This window comes from Salmo trutta, chromosome 20 (assembly GCF_901001165.1).
Source record: "Salmo trutta chromosome 20, fSalTru1.1, whole genome shotgun sequence".
Lineage (NCBI taxonomy): Eukaryota > Metazoa > Chordata > Actinopteri > Salmoniformes > Salmonidae > Salmo > Salmo trutta.
Genome location: NC_042976.1, coordinates 12,021,408 through 12,042,116, shown reverse-complemented (window position 1 = coordinate 12,042,116; position 20,709 = coordinate 12,021,408). Strand labels below are relative to the sequence as shown.

The window sequence follows — 20,709 nt, the reverse complement described above, 5'->3', positions numbered from 1 at the left end:
ATGTAGAGATGTGTCTGTTACTTGAACTCTGTGAAGCATTTATTTGGGCTGCAATTTCTGAGGCTGGTAACTTATGAACTTATCCTTTGCAGCAGAGGTAACTCTGGGTCTTTCCTGTGGCTGTCCTCATGAGAGCCAGTTTCATCATAGCACTTGATCGTTTTTGCGACTGCACTTGAAGAAACTATAAAAGTTATTGAAATTTTCCAGATTGACTGACCTTCATGTCTTAAAGTAATCATTTCTCTTTGCTTATTTAAGCTGTTCTTGCCATAATATGGACTTGGTCTTTCACCAAATAGGGCTAACTTCTGTATACCAACCCTACCTTGTCACAACACAACTGACTGGCTCAAACCCATTAAGAAAGAAATTCCACAAATTTACTTTTAACAAGGCACACCTGTTAATAGAGATGCATTCCACCTCATGAAAATATATTTAGATGTTTAACACTTTTGGTTACTACATGAATCCATATGTGATATTTCATAGTTTTTATGTCTTAACTATTATTCAACAATGTAGAATATAGTAAAAAAAAAAAAAACCCTGGAACGAGTGGGTGTGTCCAAACTTGACTGGTACTGTATATATTTTCAGTAGAAATTGTATATATATATATTTTTTAAGTCCTTGAGCATAGAGTTGTATGGTTTGTTTAACTTTAAAATCAATGGTCTTTGGCAGTGACATTCTGTTAAAGTGCAATTGCCCAGCAGTAAACAGGATATCGTCTTGAGCATGAGAGCACTTGACACGGTTTCCCACCGGGCTCCCGAGTGGTGTAGCGGTCTAAGGCACTGCATCTCAGTGCAAGAGGCAACACTACAGTCCCTGGTTCGAATCCAGGCTGTATCACATCCGGCTGTGATTGGGGGTCCCATAGGGCGGCGCACAGTTGGCCCAGTGTCGTCCGGGTTTGGCCGGCGTAGGCCGTCATTGTAAATAAGAATTTGTTCTTAACTGACGTGCCTAGTTAAATAAAAGTATAATAATAATAATAATAATAATAATAATAATAATAATAATAATAATGCAGTATTCACTACATCTAGTCTGTGACCAGTCAGATCTTCACCTTTACATATGAATCTCACAGATGTGCAATAATGCAGAAAAGGAAATAATGCAATAATGCGTTTTTCACGCAGAAAAGGAAAGATCAAATGCTGAAAAAATATCTGCTGCGTTTTAGAAACAGTTCACTCTAAATCATTAATTTTAAAATGAAAATGTTGGGCTTCAGTTGCACTTCTCCACTCACTGAGATGAGATATGATTGCTCGTCTTGACCAATCCAATTTCCACATTCGTGAACAGGCATTCAAATCAGCAGACAGCACTGTGACTGCGATACTTTACTTTTCTCCGAATGTAAATTAAAATGCAACATTAACTTCAAACAAAACAGAAAGAAATGTAGCTGGCTACGCTCTATGATAAACATGAGAAATCTGATGGTAGAATCCAGTCCCAATTTAACACCTGCTCCCTACTAGGTGAAGAATCTAGTCCCAATTTAACACCTGCTCCCTACTAGGTGAAGAATGTAGTCCCAATTTAACACCTGCTCCCTACTAGGTGAAGAATCTAGTCCCAATTTAACACCTGCTCCCTACTAGGTGTAGAATCTAGACACAATTTAACACCTGCTCCCTACTAGGTGTAGAATCTAGACACAAATTTAACACCTGCTCCCTACTAGGTGTAGAATCTAGACACAATTTAACACCTGCTCCCTACTTGGTGTAGAATCTAGTCCCAATTTAACACCTGCCCCCTACTAGGTGTAGAATCTACACCCAGGTGTAGCTCATAGAGGGGCCCCAGAGGATGACCCCTTGAATCCAATGATGATAACCCAATGGAAATACTTTTAGGCTACTCACGTTTTCTTGTCAAGTATGACTAGGGATTTTTGTGAAAACCATTTTGTGAAAACATCTGCCAAGGACCAGAAGTCAAGGCCAGCTGTGTCTTTACATGCTGGGGACTGCTGAACTGAACTGCAGGGGACTGTAGCAGGAACGAGTCAGACTTGGCCCAGTGCTGAAATCACAGTCAGTAACCACAAGAATGTAACAGCTTCTGTTATTATCCCTGGAGGAGAAAATAACATGCTCTTCCCACTCCCTCACTATTACAGAATACATGAAATCTAAAAATAAAGCCAGGTTTGTAGATGCTGACAGGGACAGTCCTATGAACTCTGAAAGAATAAAAGGAACCATTATAGCTTTTACAATCAGATGGAGCATGAGAGTATACTATTCTGTGAAGTGGGGCAGCTACCAAAGTTCATAAGCAAAGTACGCAAGCAAATATACCCTACACACATTCTGTACAGAGAGACCATGGTTAGTGTTATTACAGAACCATAAATGCTTGCTCTCTTTTCCTCTCGTTTGGCTGTGAGCTAAGGGCGGGTTAGCCAAAGTAAAGGCAAGCCAAGCATGCATATTAACAGAGCACAGTGCAGAAAGCATGTCTGTTGTCGGTATGGGAGGTGGTGCAGTGTTTTGTCTAGAAGGGTACAGCTTTTGCCAAAATGTGACAAATGCTGTATCCCCTCTAGACATGACCGTGGTGCGAAGGGCGTTTCTCAAGCTTCCTCACGTGAACACATCCACTGGAACACCATGTCGATAGGAATTTGAAACTAGGTTCCCCACTCTCTGACACACGCACGCACACCTGACATTTTCACAGCCCCTGGCTACATTTGGCACCATCTCCATAAATACATAGACTGAGGGAAGTTATGGAGAGAAGAAAATACTTTTCCAACAACTCTGCCTCTAGAACAGGTTGAACGTAGACATGAATTCTGGGTTCCAATGGAAGGGGGAAAGAAAACAAGTGGAATTGAAGGAGAAAGCACTTAATGCACTACAGTCTTATTTTTGGATTGCAGCGTATCCTTATTTAATTTGGACATAGATTTTTGTTTCCTCTATGGGCGTCCAATTCAAATACACAGAGGATAAAAACTAAAAACAGTCCCTAAATTGCTTACATTCCAAAATGACTATGTTTGTCAACTGTCTCACAGCATGTTCGGTAGAGACCCATGAATGGTGTAGTATTTCAGTCTACTCTTAACAGTGGCTGTCTAGAGTGGCAGCAGCCCCAGGACTGGAACTCTTGTGGCATTTGAAGCTGTGCATCGATATGGTTAAGAGCTTGTCTTTAGTGGCTTAGGTTACACAAGCAGCACTGATTGAGTAACAGGAGATACTCTATTCTGAAGTCTCTACATAACACCTCAGGGCCACCCTTACCCAATAAAGCGAAGGTAACTGAACTAAACAACGATTGCCCGTAACACTCACTTATGAAGTCATTATGAAGTGCTTTGAGAGGCTAGTTAAGGATCATATTACCTCCACCTTACCCGACACCCTAGACCCACTGCAATTTGCGTAACAACCCAATAGATCCACAGAGGATGATATTGCCATCACACTACACACTGCCCTATCCCATCTGGACAAGAAGAATACCTATGTCAGAAAGTGGTTCATTGACTACAACTCAGCCTTCAACACCATAGTACCCTCCAAGCTCATTATTAAGCTTGGGGCCCTGGATGTGAACCCCGCCCTGTGCAACTGGGTCCTGGACTTCCTGACGGGCAGCCCACCATTTGGTCAAGTTAGGCAACAACACCTCCACTAAGCTAATCCTCAACACAGGGGCACCACAAGGGTGCGTGCTCAGCCCCCTCCTGTACTCCCTGTTCACCCATGACTGCGTGGCAATGCACGCCTCCAACTCAATCAAGCTTGCAGACAACACAACAGTGGTTGGCCTGATTGCCAACAACAACAATACAGTCTAAGGGAGGAGGTGAGGGCCCTGGCAGAGTGGGGCCAGGAAAATAACCTCTCTCAAGGTCAAGAGAAAACGAAGGAGCTGATAGTGGACTTCAGGAAACAGCAGAGGTAGTACGCCCCATCCACATCGACTGAGCCGCAGTGGAGAAGCCAAAAAGTTAAGTTCCCCAGTGTACATATCACTGACAATCTGAAATGGTCCACCCACACAGACAGTGTGGTGCAGAAGGCACAACAGAGTCTCTTTGTGGGTTTGGCCCCTAAAGACTAGAGGTCGACCGATTAATCGGAATGGCCGATTAATTAGGGCCGATTCCTAGTTTTCATAACAATCGGTAATCGGCATTTTTGGACACCGATTATGGCCAATTACATTGCACTTCACGAGGAGACTGCGTGGCAGGCTGACTACCTGTTACGCGAGTGCAGCAACGGGCCAAGATAAGGTGCTAGCTAGCATTAAACTTATCTTATAAAAAAAACTATCAATCTTAACATAATCACTAGTTAACTACACATGGTTGATGATATTACTAGTTTATCTAGCTTGTCCTGCGTTGCATATAATCGATGCGGTGCCTGTTAATTTATCATTGAATCACAGCCTACTTCGCCAAACGGGTGATGATTTAACAAGCGCATTCACGAAAAAAAGAACTGTCGTTGCACCAGTGTACCTAACCATAAACATCAATGCCTTTCTTAAAATCAATACACAAGTATATATTTTAAACCTGCATATTTAGTTAATATTGCCTGCTAACATTAATTTCTTTTAACTAGGGAAATTGTGTAACTTCTTCTCTTGCGTTCCGTGCAAGCAGAGTCAGGGTATATGCAGCAGTTTGGGCTGCCTGGCTCATTGCAAACTATGTGAAGACCATTTCTTCCTAACAAAGAGCGTAATTAATTTGCCAGAATGGTACATAATTATGACATAACATTGAAGGTTGTGCAATGTAACAGCAATATTTAGACTTAGGGATGCCACCCGTTAGATAAAATACAGAACTGTTACGTATTTCACTGAAAGAATAAACGTTTTGTTTTCAAAATGATAGTTTCCGGATTTGACCATATTAATGACCTAAGGCTCGTATTTCTGTGTGTTATTATGTTATAATTAAGTCTATGATTTGATAGAGCAGTCTGACTGAGCGGTGGTAGGCAGCATCAGGCTCGTAAGCATTCATTCAAACAGCACTTTCCTGCATTTGCCAGCAGCTCTTCGCAATGCTTCAAGTATTGCGCAGTTTATGACTTCAAGCCTGTCAACTCCCAAGATTAGGCTGGCAATACTAAAGTACCTATTAGAACATCCAATAGTCGAAGGTATATGAAATACAAATGGTATAGAGAAAAATACTACTATAATAACTACAACCTAAAACTTCTTCCCTGGGAATATTGAAGACTCATGTTAAAAGGAACCACCAGCTTTCATATGTTCCATGTTCTGAGCAAGGAACTTAAACATTTGTTTTTTTACATTGCACATATTGCACTTTTACTTTCTTCTCCAACACTTTGTTTTTGCATTATTTAAACCAAATTGAAAATGTTTCAATTTATTTGAGACTAAATTGATGTTATTGACGTATTATATTAAGTTAAAATAAGTTCATTCAGTATTGTTGTAATTGTCATTATTACAAATATATAAAAATTGGCTGATTAATCGGTATCGGCTTTTTTGGGTCCTCCAATAATCGGTATCGGCTTTTTTTGGTCCTCCAATAATCGGTATCAGCGTTGAAAAATCATTATCGGTCGACCTCTACCTAAGACCCTCACAAACTTTTACCGATGCACCATTGAGAGCATCCTATTCGGGCTGTATCACCGCCTGGTACAGCAACTGCACCGCCGGCAACCGCAGGGCTCTCCAGACCATGGTGCGGTCTGCCCAACGCATCACTGGGGGCACACTGCCTGCCCGTCAGGACATCTACAGCTCCCAGTGTCACAGGAAGGCCAGTGCATCAAAGCTGGGACCAAAAGAGAGCTTCTATCTCAAGGCCATGTTAAATATCATTAGCCGGCCTCCACCTATTTCCCTGCCCTGAACTTAGTCACTGTCAATAAGTGGCTAACCCTATGTACATAGACTTGGAAACTGGTCACTTCAATAATGTGTACATACTGTTTTACGCATTTCATATGGTATAACGTATTCTAGTCAAGGCCATCCTATTCAACCTATGTATTCTTCAGATAAACTACATATTCTATCCACATACGGTCCAAATTGTCTACACATCCTATCCCACACACTCTGGACTCCGACATTGCCTGTCCTAATATTTCTATATTTCTTATTTACATTATTTTACTTTTAGATTTGTGTATTGTTAGATATTACTGCACTGTTGGAGCTAGGAACACAAGCATTGCGCTACACATGCAACATCTGCTAAATGTGTACGCAAGCAATAACATTTGATTTGAGGAGTGTGGGGGGCTGGGTTAGTGCTATCCGGGATCCTTGGGACTTGCCTACCCTAAAACTTATAAATTTCAACTTCAATGGGGTGTTGTCAGAGTTTGGACGTCCCAAGGACTCTGTTTAGACTTTTCCTACTAGGTTGGGGAGGAAGGAGAGGGCAAGTCACAACAAGCACAGCAGTAGATATGAGCAAAACGTAGCACAAGAGCAACATGCCAGAGATGTCAGAGGTTGGATGGATGCGCTATAGAAGATGAGGCCTGTGGGGTTTTTTTTTTAAGGGAAGACGGTCTTAATTTCAATACGGGGAAATGCAGTCACAGGTTTGCCATTAAAAGAGTAGAGAGCATTGCCTAGATTCTTTAGGCATCAAAGTGAAGGAAGGACCATGATCTGACCTCCGGTTTGTAAACACTGGTAAACCTGCTCTGGCACAAACAGCGATAAGGGTTCATACACCTAGCTGAAACAAAGGGTCCTTACACCACAACCTTTAGAATCAGCCAAATCTAATCTGAACCTTTTGAAGTGTTTAACAAGGTTTGCAAATGTAAAGTTCTCTTCCTAACATATTCAGAACCATTGCTGTTGCTGCACAAAACTCCACCCGAGTTCTCCCTGGACAGTTCCCAGGGATTCTGTCCTTTATTTTGACAAAGTCCTGCTGTTTATAGGACATCAAACATGACAAAGTATTCACACCCCTTGACTTATTCCACATTTTGATGTGCTACATGATGACCAAACCGTCTCCGAGCGTGTATCTGGTTACACATACTGAGTTTGTCCATCTCCACCAGACCGTCTCCGAGCGTGTATCTGGATACACATACTGAGTTTGTCCATCTCCACCAGACCGTCTCCGAGGGGGTATCTGGTTACACATACTGAGTTTGTCCATCTCCACCAGACGCGGTCAGGACATGCAGGTTATGATCAAAAACCCTGAACCAACTATAATAATTCATTGACGGACAGGTCCAAACATATATGAAACATTCTTGGACATTTAGATATCTAGCTTGCTGTTGCTAGCTCATTTGTCCTGGCATATAAACATTGGGTTGTTACTTTACCTGAAAGGCACAAGGTTCTTTTATTTGCTGGACTTTTGTAGAATTTTGTGTCACACAAAATCGTGTGTTTTCTACTCCGACAATTAATCCACAGATAAAATGGGAAACCTAGTTACGTTCTAGTAATCTCTCCTCATTCAGTCTTCTTCAGTGGATGGCAACCAGCTTTAAGGTACATTACAGCCACCAACTGGACAGGTGTGTGGACCTATTTCATCTTTCAATCACCCACACGGGTATATGCTCTTAAAAACCAATGAGGAGATGGGAGAGGCGGGACTTGTAGCACGTTCTATAAATTCTATTTTAGCGCCTGGCTACACAGATGCTTGTTGACGCACACGAGCATTTCTGATGAAATTATTGAATAACATGTATGTGTACATTTATTTTGCAATGCTCATGCAAACAATGCGGGAGGTGTGGTCAGCATGTTACAAAGTGGGATCAAAATGAAGTTAATTGTAATGTTTGTCAACGGGGCAGCAGGTAGCCTAGTGGTTAGAGCATTGGACTAGTAACCGAAAGGTTGCAAGATCAAATCCCCAAGCTGAACAAGGCAGTTAACCCACTGTTCCTAGGCCGTCATTGTAAATAAGCGTTTGTTCTTAACTGACTTGCCTAGTTAAATAAAGGTTTTAAAAAAAAGAGCTACACAAAACACTAATGTAAAAGTGGAAGAAAAATTCTAACATTTGTCAAATATTTATGAAAAATAAAACACTAACACCAACACCCCAGAGTCAATACTATGTAGAAGTACCATGTTTGTGAAAGTGAAAACTTTCAATACCACAAACCGAATTACTCATTTGAAAGTGCATCACCCCCAGATGTTCAGAGACTACTTAGAACAAAAGCAGAAATAAACTACGGACACACTTCCAACAACTAAACAAGTTCAAGTCAAGCAGCCATCTGAAAGAGTAAGACCGTTTCAGCGAGACAACTCAAAGGCGAAATCCATTAACGCCAAGATAATGGAATTCATTGCCCTTGACAATCAACCGATCTCTATCGTGGATGATGTTGGTTTTCGCCGACTGGTCGAGCACCTCGAGCCCAGGTACATACTACCAAGTAGGCGCTATTTGTCAGATGGTGCCCTACCGGAGTAACACAGTATCGTTGAAGCAGACATCCATGAGCTACTTGCTATGGGCGTCACTGCTATTAGCTTCACGACTGACATTTGGACCAGCGATATCAGCCCCATGAGCATGGTGAGTCTGACAGCACAGTGGGTCAACGAGGATTTCATACTGAGGAAAGCCGTATTGCATGCTCAAGAATGTGCTGGTTCTCATACCGCTGCTGCCATTTCAATCGCATTTGAGAGCATGTTTGAAACACACTCCTAGCCCCATTCGAAGAACTGACACGAGAAATACGCTCATCAACTGCGTCTGCAGCAGACGTGATACCCTCCGTCATGGCATTGAAACACCTGCTCAACAAAACTGCCGACACAGACAGTGGGGTTAAATCTTGCAAAAGTACTCCACAAGAGGCTGTGAACAAGCGATTTGGTGGCACTCTCTCTGAGCCTCTTTACTGTGTCGCCACCATGCTCGATGCTATGTACATCGAGCATGTAATATCGGTGCATCCCTAGCTGTAACGTAACAACATTTGGAAAAAGTGACAGGGTCTGAATACCTTCCGAATGCACTGTAAGCTGAATCTCAAAATGGCACCCTATTCCCTATGTAATGCACTACTTTTGACCAGGGCCCATAGGATGTCATTTGGGAGGCCGCCAAAGCCTGCTATTCAAATCAATGTTGATATACAGCACAAAGGCTTCAGAAAGAGGAACCACCCTCTATAAATCAAGTCTAAGCTGAACCATGTTCTGTGGTCTCTTTTCATGTGGAATATCATGGCTACACTTCATCTTTGCTTTCTGATGCACAATAACAGAAATGGAAGAAAGCTCCTTCTCACTCTATTTATGTTTTCATACGCATGGATGGTGACATGCCCTCTTCTTCCCCGTTGTTAGTCCATTAATAGGCCCTAACCCTCCTTATACAGTAATCACCACAGATCATGCTAATCCTTTAATGTTCGTACCTGTTATTTTCTAAGCCACAGCAAACTCAGCCATGACCCAGAGCACCGCTATGCTACGGCAGGCAGCCCCCAGGGCCCGTAATCTCTTAATCTGACCTGGATGATGTGAGGATGTTTGAGTCACACTGTCCGTAGTGCCCAATATGAACCCTCACAGCTGGAGCAGATCACCTTCCTATGGTCTAGCACAGTGGGCAGTGTACTGGGCGTAGCTGGGCAACAGGCATCGCCAACATGCTCAGTAGAACCACTGGATGGGGGTTGACTAAAACTGTCTATTCACTATGAAATAGTGCAATACCGTCTCCAACAAGCACACACAGATTCTAACTCACTGTATCCAATCTAGGCAAACAGAACAGTCTATCTTTCAGGGCTGGACTTTAACACAAAGGGTGTGCCAGATTGGGACTTCCCACAGCTGGCAATGGCAATCACACACACGTGGATTTTTATAGGTGATTCATTGTGTCATCAATTTCATCTCATTCTCTCGATTCCCTACTGGTGGTGTATCAGTCATGAGGCAATCCTCTCTTGTCCCAGTGGTGCCCCCTAAATAATCATTGGCTGGGAATAGAAGCGCAAATCCATGGTAACGGAATTACGCTGAGACTCAGATTTTTCACTTTACAATGTACCTTCCACTAAACATTTTACAAAAATACATTTACACGAAGAATGTTGCAGCTCAAGTTTGGTAACCTTAAAACAGTGAGATTTAACCACAGAGATCCTATTAAATTCCAAATTCTATGGATTTTACCATAATTCTGTTACCAAACTTGATTTATTGTGTAAATTATTTCAAAGTAGTCATTGTGTTGTATGGTTTGTTAAACTTTTAAATCAATGTTTTGTTCGGCATACATCTTAAAGTTAAAAATAGGAGTCTAGGAGTAATTCCATTAGCGTGGAATTACCCCTCTGTAAATCAAGCCTAAAGCTAACCATGTTCTGTGGTAATTCCTTTACTGTGGAATTGCTCTGAACTAAATGCTGCATCTCCAACAATATAATCACAAATGTTCAACCTGGGAGTAGGTGCACTGAGCAGGTTAAATTCAGTTGACAGCAGGGGGTCAGAAGCTCCTACAGTTTGTCTCTCTCTGCCACACTTTTCAACAACTTAAATCTGTACACAGGTGAGTAACCAACATCATTAACATGCAGCAAAAATGCTATTTCATCTGATTTGTTATGCATCCGTCCAGCGCAAAAGAGACAACATGCCTGTGAACTAACAATAGGTTCTGAATGAAAGGACTGGTTGAACCTTTCCACACTACCACGCCTGTGTTTTAGAGCATAAAGCTTTTACACTATGCTCCAATTAGGACCTTTGATTAATGTGAAGCCTACCATCGTCTGCCCTGGAGAATGGGGTTCTGTTAATTGTATATGTCTGAGAGGTTTTTTGTTGTTGTTGGTAAAAGGGTCTTTCTATTCTGGTCCCTCTTCCAATAATTAAGTAGCTGATTTGGGGAAACAGGAAGGATAAAGAGTTAAAGCCAGTTGTGGATATAACTTAGTCCAGTACAAACAGGTGTGTAGAACCAACTGTCACTCATCCCTCTGTGGAATGTGTCGCTTAGCTGATGAATACCCTTCATTTAGCTGGCAATCCAGCGATCATCACAGAGTTAGGAAATGAAAAGATTAGCCAAAACACATTTGATTCTGAGATGTGAGGCTGTGAGAGATGGGAGTGTAAACACAGCTGTGTTTTGCCTTTTAGAGATTTGCTGAAACGGGTGTGATATCCGGCCGGCCGACCCGACGGGCACTTCGTTATGGATTGCCAAACAGGCTGTCTCTGCAAGGGGTGCTGACAGGGTGTGCTGCACACATGACAACACTGCTGTAACACCCAGCGCAAGCATGTGGCTTTCATTGCAGGGCTAACTAAACAGAAAGTGTCAGAGCTAAGAGCTGTCTCCTGTCAGCATGCCTCCTCGTCTCAAACAGAGGTGGTCCTAAGCCAAGTCAACATAGCTCTCAATCTTGGAGCTGCTGCCTTCTCAGAGTAGTTTACCTGGGTTGAAATGTATTGACTGATTGGTGTAGTTAGATCATCCACTAGACTAGGGATTGTCCAAGAGGACATGGCTTACGATCACAGGTTTATCTCATCCCCAACCTATAGCTGTATTTTCACTTATGATAAACTGAAACAAGGATGAGAATGGCATTCCCATTGCAGTTGTCAAATAAACACAAAAACCATTGTGTGAGCATAATAGGGCTACAAATTCTGCCTCTTTAGCTTTGTTACTGTCATCCCAGCAGTAATGTCAGCCTACCTCATTGTAGATTAGCTAGCTGTGTCCCATCAATCTCCCTGTGGATTCGCCAATGCTCATGTTAGCAGGTGTAGTCTATTCCAATTATCCCTGCACCTGGGACCCTCTCCCCCCTCCTCTCCCAGTCCCAATACCCCACCCACACTCCACTTCAGATCAAGGGATGGCCAGTTCCGGTACACAACCTATTAAGCCATGGCTCTCGCCACTGGCCATTTTTGGGTCCCCATAAAAGGTTTTATTCTAGTGTACACAGAGGCATCTCTGCTGGCACAGACAGTCACAGTCTCTTATGGCTTCTTTACACAACACTACTTTGACGACACAAACTAGGTCCAGGATACATCTCTCTTTAAGAGGTATCCCACACAACATATCTACACCACATACACCCCTCTGAGCGGTACAGTTTAATGACAACAGCTCTCCCACACCACATGTCCATGCAAGAATTACCTTAATGCCAATAGACAGACATCATTTTTGCTCTGTTAGCCCAATTTAATGAAAGGCTTTTAAAATATCCACACAATTGTGAATCATTGCATTAATCAAGAGTGCACCACTATGTGCAATATGGATTAGATGAGAACTTCCTGTATAGTTCGAATTTCTTTGTCTATATACTATGTTTTTTTTAAGGTATGATAATAGCTCCACACATGAAGCAGGAATGTGGCATTGACCACACCACATCCAAGGCAAGCTAAACAAAAACGTTGGAAATCTGATGTTGAACAGAGATAGAACTCACTAGACATATTTTACTATTGTAAATCCACCCTTTGGCATGAATCTGATTTCTCTCTGAATCCTGGAATGATCTCCTTAGGATTTTGTGAAGCAAAGTAGCAATCTATGGGGGCCTTATTAGATTAATGAAATGAGGACAGGAAAAATACAGAGGTCCTCTGGACTATAAAGCAGCCCGTCATTCAGCGTTTAAGGGAGGAATAGGTTCGATTGAATGCGATTCGGGGACCTGAGAAAGCCAGCCAGTACACATTTGCGACAAGTGAGAGGTCCGGTCTTGTGATGTAGACTATCATTTATTCAGGCTGAACTCGGACAATAAAACATAAAAAAAATAATTGATGTGGAATTCAATTTGCTTTCACGTAGTGACATGTTCGAGCTCGAAGGCTGAAATCAGTCCAGGTACGCTCTCAAACGATGTGACATGTTCGAGCTCGCACGCTGAAATCAGTCCAGGTCCGCTCTCAAACGATGTGACATGTTCGAGCTCGCAGGCTGAAATAATTCCAGGTCCGCTCTCAAACGATGTGACATGTTCGAGCTCGCAGGCTGAAATCAGTCCAGGTCCGCTCTCAAACGATGTGACATGTTCGAGCTCGCAGGCTGAAATCAGTTCAGGTCCGCTCTCAAACGATGTGACATGTTCGAGCTCGCAGGCTGAAATCAGTCCAGGTCCGCTCTCAAACGATGTGACATGTTCGAGCTCGCAGGCTGAAATCAGTCCAAGTACGCTCTCAAACGATGTGACATGTTCGAGCTCGCAGGCTGAAATCAGTCCAGGTCCGCTCTCAAACGATGTGAAATGTTCGAGCTCGCAGGCTGAAATCAGTCCAGGTCCGCTCTCAAACGATGTGACATGTTCGAGCTCGCAGGCTGAAATCAGTCCAGGTCCGCTCTCAAACGATGTGACATGTTCGAGCTCGCAGGCTGAAATCAGTCCAGGTCCGCTCTCAAACGATGTGACATGTTCGAGCTCGCAGGCTGAAATCAGTTCAGGTCCGTTCTCAAACGATGTGACATGTTCGAGCTCGCAGGCTGAAATCAGTCCAGGTCCGCTCTCAAACGATGTGACATGTTCGAGCTCGCAGGCTGAAATCAGTTCAGGTCCGCTCTCAAACGATGTGAAATGTTCGAGCTCGCAGGCTGAAATCAGTCCAGGTCCGCTCTCAAACGATGTGACATGTTCGAGCTCGCAGGCTGAAATCAGTTCAGGTCCGCTCTCAAACGATGTGACATGTTCGAGCTCGCAGGCTGAAATCAGTCCAGGTCTGCTCTCAAACGATGTGACATGTTCGAGCTCGCAGGCTGAAATCAGTCCAGGTCTGCTCTGGACGGGCTTCCACAAACATTAATGTGGCATGTCTGACGATTAAGTCATTGTAAACGCTGACCACATTAGCAAGCTACATCATTTAATTATGTCCAAATTCAGAAAATACAGATTAACCATCGATTTACTCATTTGAAACAGCCCTCGGTAATGTCAGAAGGAAGGAAACCCTTGACGAACGCTTGTAACGTTATTAGGGAGAACTGTAGTTTGAAAATGACCAACCAGAAAGTGGCAGGACTGATACAGCTGTCAGTACAACGCAACTGCAACCTGGTTGAACAGTTGTGAGTGATCACATACTGTACGGTCTTTGGTGATAGTGGGCCATGCGGATACAGTAACTGGATGCTAACTATGACAATTTAGGCTCTGTTGTAGGCTATTTCAGAATGGGTTAATTTAGCTAGCTTTATAACTAAATTTAGCTAGCTGCGTAATTAAAATAGAAATATCTAGTCAGACTGCCTAACTAGCTACAGTAGCTAGTTCCAACATGATCCAGAATTGGATTTGCTAAATAATGTTAGCTAGCTATTGTCCTTCCATAATCTGTCAAATTTGAGCTGGCTAAATCAAACGTTAGTTGAAGTCTTGTGAATACCGTTAACGTTACAGTGAGATAGTAACAGTAGTTAACAGTTTATTTTCAGAATTTCCAATAATAACCCAAAGGCATAGCCTACATTGGACGTGAGTATAGGACAGTTCAAAAGTGCAACTAGATAAGTTAGCAAAACATTTCGTTATATCTCGGTTGTGTTTATGGACAGCAAAAGTTACCTAGCAATTTAGCTAGCTAACGTTAGCTAGCCAGTTCACAGCCATCTAACGTTCATTTACTAACAAGCTGCATTACTTCTCAGTACAATGTGGTTCTAACGAGTAACGTTCTCGCTTAGCTGGGTGCTGTAGCTAGTTGGTCAAATATCTTACCGTCATAAACAGTTCCAGAGGCGTCCAGTTTTTAAGGAATATGGTTTTCTTACAGCGGGAAATGAGTTTAGGGTGAGGGACTGAAAATCCAAGTTCAGTTCACCCGCTGGGAACTCCGACAAAACCTCATTTTTATCACTCCGATCCTTCAGCTTCATACATTCAACTGTCTGCGGGCCCTTTACTAGTTCGAATCTGCGACTAGCTCGGCGACGAATAATCCACACACAAGATACAGCAACCATTGGCTACAGCGAACCAGCAGGCATCTCAGACCGAGTGAATGATATTTACAATTCCTTTGATTTGTAAATGAGAGGGTATGAGCGACATAAATGTTGGGGGGGGGAAGTGTATTCCGGATTGCCGAGTCTCTGACTTTCTCAGCGGAGTCCGTTGTCAATGCACGCTCACTTCAGCAGAGGCAACAGCATAGCAACGTACCGGGGCCGTTTCCGTAGCGCCACCAGTGCACCGGGGTGAAGTCACAGGATAGGCAGGCGTGGTTTTCATTTCTTAAATCGCGAGTGAGCGTTCATGTAATTTTTCCACCACTTTTCATGCCATGGTATTGCTATTTTGCCGGTTTTATAGATTTACCGAATGTATTGTGGAAACTGTGGCATCACCTTTGAACATTGTGCAGCCAAGGTCACTGAAATCTAAATGCAACAGTGTGGAGTGGAATACCGGTGGTCAGTGGCGAGGAAACGACACCATTGCCTCAGTTAATTTTAGCCACAGGATATGCAATATTCTATTGTTGGTCAGAATTAGCCTAAATTATTTAGTTATTGCCCTAAATTCAGGAAATATCTAGGCCTGTGACTGTGAATGAACTGTATTAACAATACACCACTGTGGGTTAGGCCAGACAATGCGACTGTAGAGTAAAATGTAAATTTGGGCTGTGGCGACATCTTGTGGTCCAAACAAGAACAGTACTACCCTCTTAACTCCATATCACTGCGACCAGTGATGGGGCACGTATGGGTACCTACATACTTGGAGTGTCTGAAAGTGGGCTTTGCAAAATAACTGGATGGGTCAACAGCGATGGGTGCAACGTCAAGTCTTCATTATTGATTAGACAGGCCATAACCAGGTGCACTGCGGGTCAGCTTAAATTAAATATTAATCTTAACCTGCTATATTAACATTAAGTTATTAAGAGAACTAATGTAGCGTAGCAGTTTAGGATAATTAATGTGTCCGGTTAGGAAAATGGTTAGGATAATTATTGTGGCAGGTTAGGATAATTAACTTGGCAGGTTAGGAGAATCAGGTTAAGGTTCAGAAAAGGGTTAGGCTTAGCTAAAATGCTATAGTTGTCCACAATCAACTTGTCGTGCAGCCCAATCAGCCACCAAAATGGTCTTAAGTGGTAACAAATCTGCCCAATTAGCTGGTTTGATATCCATACACCTACACTACATGACAAAAAGTATGTGGACACCTGCTCGTCGAACATCTCATTCCACAAATCATGGGCATTAATATGGTCCCCCCTTTGCTGCTGTAACATCCTCCACTCTTCTGGGAAGGCTTTTCACTAGATGTTGGAACATTGCTACCGGGACTTGCTTCCATTCAGCCATAATAGTATTAGTGAGGTCGGGCACTGATGTTGGGCTATTAGGCCTGGCTGGCAGTCGGCATTCCAATTCATCCCAAAGGTGTTCGATGGAGTTGAGGTCAGGGTTCTGTGCAGGCCAGTCAAGTTCTTCCACACCGATCTTGACAAACCATTTCTGTATGGACCTCGCTTTGTGCACGGGGGCATTGTCATGTTGAAACAGGAAAGGCCCTTCCCAAACTGTTTTGTTTTTCGCTTCCCCAAGCGCAGAATCATCTAGAATGTCATTGTATGCTGTAGTGTTAAGATTTCCCTTCACTGGAACGAAGGGGCCTAGCCCGAACCATGAAAAACAGCCCCAGATCATCATTCCTCCTCCATCAAACTTTAAAGTTGGCACTGTGCATTGGGGCAGGTAGCGTTCTCCTGACATCTGCCAAACCCAGATTTGCCCATGGGACTGCCAGATGGTGAAGCGCGATTCTTCACGCCAGAGAACACGTTTCCACTGCTCCAGACTCCAATGGCGGTGAGCGTCACACCACTCCAGCCGACGCTTGGCATTGCACATGGTGAGCCGTTGTTACTCCTAAACGTTTCCACGTCACAATACCAGCACTTACAGTTGACTGGACAGCTCTAGCAGGGCAGAAATTTGACGAACTGACTTGTTGGAAAGGTGCCATCCTGTGACGGTGCCACGCTGAAAGTCACTGAGCTCTTCAGTAAGGCCATTCTACTGCCAATGTTTGTCTTTGAAGATTGCATGGCTGTGTGCTCCATTTTATACACCTGTCAGCAACTGGTGTGGCTAAAAGAGCCGAATCCACTAACTTGAAGGGGTGTCCACATACTTGTGTATATATAGTGTACTTCTGTTGATCCTCCCACTTCTGTTGACACTCCATGTATGCAGTTCGCAACGACTGATGTGGTGATGAAAATGACTTTCTCTCATACTGGTGAAGTGGTATGTTAAAAACTGAGAATATATTTTAAAAGATAAATGCTATTTGCATGTGATTTTTTAAACTATGAATTGTAGAGTATCTATTGTCACAAATTAGTGGTACCCCATGTCGTCTCCACCCAGTCTGTGGGTACCATTGGTGGTAGCCCAGTACAGTGCTGTAATTAGTTTCTGTGGAGAATGGTCCAATCACATTTCCATGGAAGTTGGGTGGAGAATTGTATCATTTTCCTAAACAAGTTTTCCATTGCATAAAATTGAGTTTTTTTGTAATCACAAACACAGGCATTCGTATATAGCCCAGGAGAGCCTCACTATCAAAGCTAAAAAGACGCTGTCATTGCTGTGACTAGTGTGGATTTTGTTCTGGCTCTATGATTTAGACCAAGATAAAGTGCCATTGAGATGCACCTTCATTTGACAATGCCATTAGTCTCTAGGTTCAGTTTTGCTCCGCAGTAGTCACTCTGTCACAACATTAATTACTTGGTTCTTTTTGTAGAACGCCACAGGGCTTCAGACGTGTGAGATGTGATTAAAAAACTAGATTAAGTTTCCAATTTCATATGCAGACAACTGCTAAATGTGGAGACTCAGGAGATTAAGATCTGTATCACCAAGCAAATTGCTTTTAAAAGATGGGTTCATTAAAACCAAGCCGATTCCTGATTCCCTTCACACACACACACTGTCTCTCTCACACAATAGCCAAAGGCTATTTATTTGTTGTGGTTAAACACTCACAACAATTTCATCTTACACAAGTCAGCTGTACATGTTTAAACATTATAACATACCTTTTGTCAAATTGGTATTGTTATGAAATATTTTTATTGTGCCCTGATGTATTTTACAACACAAAAGTGCAGGTTCACCATGTATACCAATTTTAGGCAAATTTGTGCTCAAATTGAGGTCACTGATAAGAGAAACAATAGTACCAAGGTCAAGTATAACTGTCATTATTCAGCCAATGTTACATGTGGTTGAAATGTCCTTTTTCTCACAGTAATTGTGATTTCATAAATAATACCTGCTGGAAAACTAGTACAAACAGCAGTGGGCTTCTAGTCTCGTGTCAGACTTTACAAGTAGCTGGCCAGAGGTCAAAGCTCACGTGATATTTGGTTCTTGGTGCGGAGATTACTGGGCTTCCAATGTCCTTTTTAGGCCTCCTCTTCCTTGAGTAGGCCCATAATGCCATCCCTCCTAGAGGTGTAGGGAGCGTGCTTCAGTCTTAGCAGGTGAGCAGGGAACAGGTTGCCACTGGGTGCGTACATCTCCTCCCCCTTCTGGCCCATCAGCGAACGTAGCGTCTTGTTCCGGGAGAGGATCTTGTTGTAGAACTCCACCCCTCCCTTGGCATAGATCTTGGACAGGCCTGCAGCACGGCGGTCTGATTTGTAGTCCAGCCATTGGCTGACAGCGTCGGAGGTCAAGAAGTAAGACACAGCGCCCAGGCCTAGCGCCACTACATTCACTACGCCCCTGAAGATCACAGGCCCAGTGTGGAGCCTGAAGATCTGCTTCAGGGTCACCGAGTAGACCATCACTCCGGCCAAGCAGAATGGAGCTACAGCCGCATTCAGCACAGGCCCGCCCACCTCAAGACGAGCTACCTCCCTCGCCACGGCAAACTTCTGAGCCTCTGGGGAGAACACTAGAGCATCCTTCAGGGCCGTGCCGATGACACTGTCCCACTCCACCTTCTCACCATTGATGAGTATGGTGCGGTTGGTGATGCCAGCCGGGTCGTCCAGCGTGCTGTTGAAGTTGGCAGGGATGCCAATCTGGGCACCGGAGGGAAGCCAGGGTACGCCAGCCCCAACAGGGTGGAAGCCAAACGACGCGAAGGCACTATAAGCATCAGGGGCGCCCACGTCAGAATCCTTCAGCACCTGTTTGAAGACGCTCTCCAGCTTCTCAGAGAGGCTGGCTGGTTCTCCTTTGTTCCAGGCCTGATACAGCTTCCTATAAGTGTTCTCTGGGAATAAGTGGTAGAACATTTGGGCCGCAAACACCCCACCGCACCCAGCGATGAGAAGCGGCGTCCGGTACTTCTGTACCATCACGGCATACTTCAGAAATGGAGACACCATGGTCGTAATCTGTTAGACAGACTTCAGAGGGATGGATCTGCAGAGAAACAGAATTATAACGTTAATGGTTTTATATCTGACAAAGCAGGTTTGACCTGGCTGAATCAGTTGTGACAAAATACTGTCGGTGAATAGGCCTGCTCTTGTTTTAGAAATAACAAATATATACTCTCCAGTGTTTCCCCCAGGATATTTTTTCCAGCAGTGGTGGAAAGGGTGGGGGGGTTAAATGAATATAGGGCCACCGCTGCTAAATTAATACAGGGAAAACACTGCTCTCTGTGAGAAGTTGGGGAACAATGAGGACTTAACCGTTTTTATTCTACTGTGATTGCATACAACACATTCGCATAGGGATGTGTTGAGAATGTATGGGGTCCTAGAATTCATCCAGACCATCTGAACTTGGTGACAACAGTGCATAGTGTAATATGGGCGGCAGGTAGCCTAGAGGTTAAGAGCCAGTAATCGATAGGTCGCTGGTTCGAATCCCAGAGCAGACTAACGTTTAGGCCGTCATTGTAAATAAGAATTTGTTCTTAACTGACTTGCCTAGTTAAATAAAAAGTTACACAATTGAAAAAATGGTCGATGTGCCCTTGAGCAAAGTACTTAGCCAACCTTAATCGCTCTGGATAAACGCATCTGCTGAAAATGTAACAAGAAAGTCTCACACTAATGTTCCAATTGGCAATTATGTTATCCTGTTGGTCAAATCCAAAATGCAATGGAGACGAGTGCAACTAGAAGCCAGATTATTGTGTTAGCTGGCTGGCTAGTTGGTTAGCATAGCCAGGACAGCCATCTCAATAAAATAATGATAGCTGTGCAAGACTGCCAGGCAAGTGAAGCAATACTAACAGCTTGAAAACACACACTGAACCAACAGGTAATGTTGCGTTTCATAAAACGTTTGGATCACTCACATGCCATAGACGTCTATGTAAGGACAACTGGACTAAAAGGGTCGTCATTAATTACCACAGCCACAAAGTCATACACCCCGCCTATTTCTACAATTTCACTTCTTAAAATGTGATTTTAAACCTAACCTTAACCCTAAACTCAACCACGCTGCTAACCTTAAATTAACACCAAAAAGCTAATTTTATTTTTCATAAATTTGTTAGATAGATATTTTGACTTTGTTGCTGCACTATATAGTGGAAACCGGTTATTACGAAGGCAACAACGCCGTAAAGCATTTGTTTTTACGACACTTTTACGTTAATGCCTAGTCACTACGTTAATCAGTGACAAGGGCGTCAATCTGTTTACGCTGTAAGTATATCAAACAGTGTA

General features: G+C 43.2%; 2 protein-coding genes across 6 annotated transcripts in view; both read right to left on the bottom strand.

The window, feature by feature from the left end:
• The window catches only part of LOC115155556 (tyrosine-protein phosphatase non-receptor type 4), a 113,568-nt gene extending 98,338 nt beyond the window's left edge, over positions 1-15,230 (bottom strand). For all 3 annotated transcript variants that reach the window (XM_029702259.1, XM_029702260.1, XM_029702262.1), the window contains exon 1: positions 14,763-15,230. The gene's annotated coding sequence lies outside the window, so the exon portion shown is untranslated. The remainder of the gene's footprint in view (positions 1-14,762) is intronic.
• A 2,773-nt stretch (positions 15,231-18,003) lies between these two features.
• tmem177 (transmembrane protein 177) lies at positions 18,004-20,436 on the bottom strand. 3 transcript variants are annotated; one of them, XM_029702256.1, is made up of 2 exons: positions 20,334-20,436; positions 18,004-19,444 (listed from the first exon to the last, which is right to left on the bottom strand). In XM_029702256.1, exon 2 carries the CDS (start codon positions 19,405-19,407, stop codon positions 18,475-18,477), a length of 933 nt encoding a protein of 310 aa, XP_029558116.1. In that variant the 5' UTR covers positions 19,408-19,444; positions 20,334-20,436; the 3' UTR covers positions 18,004-18,474. The 3 variants fall into 3 exon arrangements, with proteins under 3 accessions (XP_029558116.1, XP_029558118.1, XP_029558117.1); XM_029702258.1 differs by lacking the exon at positions 20,334-20,436 and adding an exon at positions 20,082-20,270; XM_029702257.1 differs by lacking the exon at positions 20,334-20,436 and adding an exon at positions 20,029-20,050.
• Between the last annotated feature and the right edge of the window lie 273 nt (positions 20,437-20,709).